The sequence below is a fragment of the Protopterus annectens genome, chromosome 5.part1, assembly GCF_019279795.1.
Source record: "Protopterus annectens isolate FY-2018-M chromosome 5.part1, PAN1.0, whole genome shotgun sequence".
In the NCBI taxonomy this organism is placed as follows: domain Eukaryota; kingdom Metazoa; phylum Chordata; order Ceratodontiformes; family Protopteridae; genus Protopterus; species Protopterus annectens.
In genome coordinates, this window is record NC_056736.1 from 564,611,798 (window position 1) to 564,617,797 (window position 6,000).

Sequence of the window (6,000 nt, forward strand, 5' to 3'; positions counted from 1 at the left end):
CCTTCCAGTGGACAGGGAAATTCCTCCATGCCTTTCCTCCTCTGCCTCTTCTTCCAAAAAATTATTCTCAAGGCACAAAAGGAAGCACGCAGACCCCTTTTACTGGCACCATTTTAGCCAAGGCGCAGCATTGGTTCCCTTGCTGTTTAACCTGACAAAGGGAAATAGCAGGATTCCTCTTCATCTTGACCTGATAACTCAGTAAAAAGAATTGCTCCTCCACCCAAATTTTCTTTATCTCAACCTGACCCTATAGATAGTAATATTTTTATTCCTCAGACACCTCTTCTGTAAAGAGGTTGTTCAAGTCCTACAAGAGGCCAGGAGATCCACTACTAGAAAATCTAACACTGCTGATTGAAAAAGGTTTACCTATTGATGGTGCAAATATTGTCAGGACCCACTCTTATCTGAAGTTCCTACTGTACCACCGTATCTCTGCGAATGTCTTCAGTCAGGTTTGGCCTACTTTTATATTAAAACTCACCTGTCAGCTATCAATGACTGCCTTCCTCTTAGCCCTTCAGTTATGGCTAGGGCAGAGGTCAAGCTTTTCCTCAATGGGAGTCTTGCATCTTAACCCACCAAGTAAACCCTACTCTTCACCTTGGGATTTTATTTTTTTGCTAGAAAAGCTTACACTGCCTCCCTTTGAACCAGCATCTTCTGCTTCTCTACAATTCTGTACTTGGAAAGCCATCCTCCTCTTGCCTCTTTCCTCTGCTAGGAAAGCTTCTGAGTTACAAACTGTCGTGGCCATTCTCCATTTTCTTATTTTACACAAGGACAGGATGATTATCAGGGATAATCCATCCTTCATGCTTAAAGTAGTGAATGAGCTGTCCCATAATTTGGCTGTTCATCTACCTACTTTCTTTCCGAATCCACAAAAGGGGGGGGGGCTTACTTTCTGTGGACATTCACAGGTAACTCAGATTTTATCTGGACAAAACTAAATCCTTTGGAAAGACTGACCAGCTGTTTGTATCACGTATGAGTCCTAAACTGGGCCAGCCAGTCTCCAAACAAACTATTGCAGCTTAGATTTCTAAAGCCATCTCTTTCTGTTACTCATACTATGGTAAGGCTTTGCCTTCCTGCCCTAAAGCACATTCAACCAGGGCAGTGGCTTACTCAGGGGCATTTCACAAAGGAACAGAGTCCATGTCTATCTTAGAGACGGGCACTTGGTCCTCTGCACACACCTTTACCAAACACTACAAAATTGATGTTTTCTCCAGGTCTGGGGCAGCCTTTGCTCAGTTCTGTCTAGGCTACTGGAATTCTTCTTCTCTGTAGCCAACCACTCTTCCCTTCTTCAGCTGTGGGACTCACCCATATGTCAGGAATACTGCATTTCAGTGAGGACGTAGTCCAGTTGTTTAAGAACTTAACCGTAACAGTAGATGTCGTGCTGATTACTGTTGCAGTATTCCATCCCGCCTCCATCTCCTCTTCTCTGTCTCACTTCAGCTTTCATTTTCCTCTCCCCTTTACTTTAACCTGTGCTCTGTTGTATGGGAACAATAAACTTTTCTTGCCTTTTTGAGCTAACCCCTCCTAGCAGACCAATCTCCTCTCTCAGTAGTCATCAGTCCACTGACTTGGAGATAGTCTGTGGATCCACGCTTATACTTCCATCTGTATACCCTAGTGCAAATGAGATGAGATCATGCATCAGACGTACGAATTTGGGAAGGTAAAGCTTTGGTATCCCAGTTGTATGTCAGTGGCAACAACCCATATGTCAAGGAATACTGCCAGCAGTGATTGGTAGGACGTCTACTGTTACTGTAAGTTCTTGCACAGCTGTGCTTTCAACATAGTATTTGTCTTATAAACGTTGCACATTTGGTATTATTTGACGATCTGTACTAAGCTTATGTGTGGTCAGCATTTAATGTGTATGCCACTAAACTAGCAGTTGCACATATGAAATCTCTAAACAAACTGAATTTGCAGTTGCCTTGCCACTGAGCTGTGTGCTGCATTATTTCCTCTAGGAATGGTGTTTGGAATTTCAGCAGCTGAAGTATGTGTTACCGAAAGGTTATCAGTAATGCACTGTAGGTGACTTTGAGAGCACTACTGCACTTCAGTTCTGTTCCATAAAATAGACTGCTCACACATTGGGGGTGGGGGGGTGGGATTGGGGTGTAATCATAGAAGTTTTGCTTGATGCTGAAGTTATGTATGGTGGTAATGCCAACATGCATCTTCTGTTTAGACCTGTTATGTTTATGTGCATTTATTTATAAAGGTATATGATCTCTCTTAGCTGATTTTTGTTGAGCCTTAGAAAATACAGTATGTCACATTTTGAAAGAAAAAAAATGATGGTTATTAATAATTTTTTTGCTTAATGTGACTATGATGTCTGTTGTGCGTGGTCAGTTCTGTATTTCTTAAAGAAATCTTGCATTTTTTTATCTGCAGGTTAGTTTTCAAGTTTGTTCCTTCCTGACACTAAGATAATCTATTTTTTTTATGTAGGTGATTAATTGGGAAACATCACTTCACATTCCACCACAAGTTAAACTAAGTCCTGAGGCATCAGACCTTATTACACGACTGTGCTGTGCTGCTGATGATCGTTTAGGAAGAAATGGAACAGACGAAATCAAAGCCCACTCTTTCTTTACTTCCATAGATTTCTCCAGCGACATCAGACGGCAGCCTGCACCATATGTTCCAAAGCTTAGTCACCCTATGGATACTTCCAACTTTGATCCAGTTGAAGAGGAGGGTATTTGGAATGATAGTGGTGACAGCACCAGGACATGCGACACAATGACTTCTGTCAACAGCAAACATTCAGAACATGCATTCTACGAGTTCACCTTCCGAAGGTTCTTTGATGATAATGGTTATCCATTTAGATACCCTAAGCCTTCAGGGAACAAAGAAAGCCAGACGAATGAAATGGAGTCAGAAGACAAAGAGTTGGAACATAGAGATTCTGCTGATCAGGCTGAAGGTTTTCAACCTGTCTATGTTTAACTACTTGTATGTACCACTCTAGTTTGTGGCAATGCCTACGTACAAAGTATGCTTAAGCAGTCATTAACATTTGCTACCATCTGCACATCTTAGTTTTGGAGTAATCGAAAAGTAAACTTTTTCTTTAAAAATGCTACACTTGAAATGTCTGGCTCTGATGGAACATTAAAAGGGCCAGCAGAGTGTTGTAATGTTGAAATACTTTGAGGGGAAATCAAACTCCTGTTATTTTTGTGACCATTTATACAACTCTATATTCTGAATAATTTTTTTGAGTAGGATATGCAGTCGGCACTTATCGTTTCATAGTAGCATGTATTGCTACTAAATAATAGGGATGGATTTTGACAAACTATGCTGCTGTTCTTTTATGAATCTCATATTCTGTCCCAGAGCACTTCTCAGTAAATTGGAAGCAATATACTGATTGAATGTGAATCTACAGTAATTGGCATTTTAATTCTGAACAACATGTGATGAAAGGACTATGTGCAATAATACAAATTCATTCTGTAAAGATTTTATACATTTTGGTAGTATCATGTATTTCGTATGTTTGTATACCTTGTCAGTAGTTGTAGCCTCCATGTTTAGGCTTGTTGCATTACCCTGAAGCTGTGTAGCATTTTCTGTGTTGAGGCTTGATAGAAAGTGTGGGAAGAGTGACTCTGCAGGTGTGATTAGTTTGTATGGTGTGCGAAGATTGTGCATGATTGCGCATTTTTCCTAATTTTAATGAAAATACATTTCCTTTCACAGGCAGGTCCTGTGCAGATAAATATATTTGCTTTTCTTAGAATCAGAGATGTTCAGTTCTGAAAGATGTTAGTGTGTGTCAGTGGTTTTGTGGTGTAACTGTGTCCCATTATTGCAGTTGATAGTAAGCAGGTTCATTTATAGGAACAAGGTGGTGCACTTTTTTTGTACCATCTGTTACATAAACAGATCAATCTAACAGATGTAATTTTCATGGAAAAGTCACCTAAAAGAAAATATGCATCTACCTCCAGGAGCACAGCAGTGATTTTTTAAGTAACTTTGGCAGTTATGGATTACTTTGTCATCAAGTGTAGCTGCTAGTCTGTTAACTTATCGTAGTTTAACTTACAGCTTGCATTCACAGATGGACTGATTTATTATTCATTGCTTAACATGAGTAATAGTCCCCCCTCCCCCACTCCCATACCCCCCTGCTTGCTTTCTCATGGAAGTCTTCCAGCTGTAGTACCCTTTACCATTTGTTCCCACAGTGGGTAAAGGGGATGTGGACGTGACAGTTGTCATTTAAAGGCTGTGTTTGTCCTTTAATCTTCCCATTAGTTTCTTTCCTAGGTGTGGTCACGCAAGATCCTCAAGCCCATCTGCTTGTTCTCATGTGCTAGGGCTCCACAGGGATGGAGTCTCATTATGAATCATTTAGCAGCTGTTTTCCAGGTCTCCTCGATGGTTTCTGCAGTACAGTCTTCTTCAGGAAAGAGGTACAGTGACCTGAGGCAGTGCCCCCTCCCCATTTTCACTAGCCCTCCTGCAGCTGGGATGCAGTTCAAGCCCATAACGCTTGAGGCATGGACCAGTGCCATGCTATGGTGTCATCATCCTGCAGTCATCATATTTTATGCAGGTACTAAAATAAAATACTGAGACCATTTTTATATTCTGTGTTCCCTAGTAATGTGCTGGGAGGGACATTATGTAATGTACATGCCCACATCTTAACAGCTTCAACAAGAATAACCTAACAACTAATATTTGGCAAGCCTTAAATATATTATTTGCTGAATATGAAATGTATTTTTTTTTCTTTCTGTAAAATTCAGGATGTTTCCATATCTAAGTTGGGACTCAGATTTATAAATGACATGTACAAAATGTCCCACTGATTAGAGCAGTAATCATTTTATAATTTTTTTCCTTTTTTTTTTTTAGACTTGAATCTAAGTTACCTGCAGACTAACCCTCTTTTAATTTTTAAATTCATTGCTTCATTATTTCCATATTTGAATTTGCTAAATACATTCTATTCATTGCTCTGATATCACAGTTAAAAGTATAAATGGATAAACTATGTAAGCTAAAGATACATTTATATATTTGTTTACATTTAAGTATGAGAAGAGTGTTGTGATGTGACAATCTTTGTACAACTCAGTATTACTGCTTTTAAATGTATCTGTTATTTTCAGCTTTCTGGAAACTTTATATGTGGTAGGTTCTTTCTCAGGAACTTAAATGTAACTGTTATTTATTAAACAGTGTATTGCCTTTGAATGCTTGTACCAGCGCAATTTATAAGTAAAATATGAATACAAAAATACACTAGTAGTTTTTTTTTCATACATGTGGTTTTGTGAACTGGTGTTTCATGCTGTAAATACTGTGCTTACAAAAGCATAGCATGTAATTTTTCTTTCATTGTGCTTATATACAGCAGAATTACTGATGTTCATCGTGTTACCCTGCTGCAGTCATCATACTTGGGTTATCCTGCTGTCAGGTGGTCCCGCAGTCGGCCCGAATTCCAAAGTCTTGGTCCGGCGTCGGTTGCTGTCGCTTCTTCCCTGACGTCAGTGTGCCAGGGGTATATAAGAGGCATCCAATGCCATTTTCTTCTGTCTTTCTTGCCACGCGGTGCCCGAAGCAGAATCAGTTCGCAAGTGCCGGTCGGCCAACACCTGAGATTTTCGATTTGAATTTCAGTCCGAAGTCTTCTATAAAGCTAAGTACCCCATTGGGGAACATTTTCTTGCCTCAGTCCAATGTCAGAAAAAGTTAACAATTGCATTTCTTGTGGGAAGCAAATACCTCATAAGGACTTGCATTCCTGTTGTATTCCTTGCCTAGGCCCAGACCACGACGTCACAGGTTGTCGGTTTTGCACTAGGTTTAATAAACGAACTATCAAATGCCATTTTGACTTCGCACGGCATTACTTTGGTAGGAAATTTAATTATATCATGCCGTCGGAGAAGCCGACGACCGCCATACATAAAAAACGCAAGG

General features: G+C 39.9%; 1 protein-coding gene across 1 annotated transcript in view; it reads left to right on the forward strand.

Annotated features, from left to right (window-relative positions):
- Window positions 1-5,316, forward strand: part of LATS2 (large tumor suppressor kinase 2) — a 128,936-nt gene extending 123,620 nt beyond the window's left edge. Inside the window, exon 6 of the mRNA XM_044073185.1 lies at window positions 2,494-5,316. Coding sequence (XP_043929120.1) covers window positions 2,494-3,000 — 507 coding nt within the window. The 3' untranslated portion in view covers window positions 3,001-5,316. The remainder of the gene's footprint in view (window positions 1-2,493) is intronic.
- The last annotated feature ends 684 nt before the right edge of the window (window positions 5,317-6,000 follow it).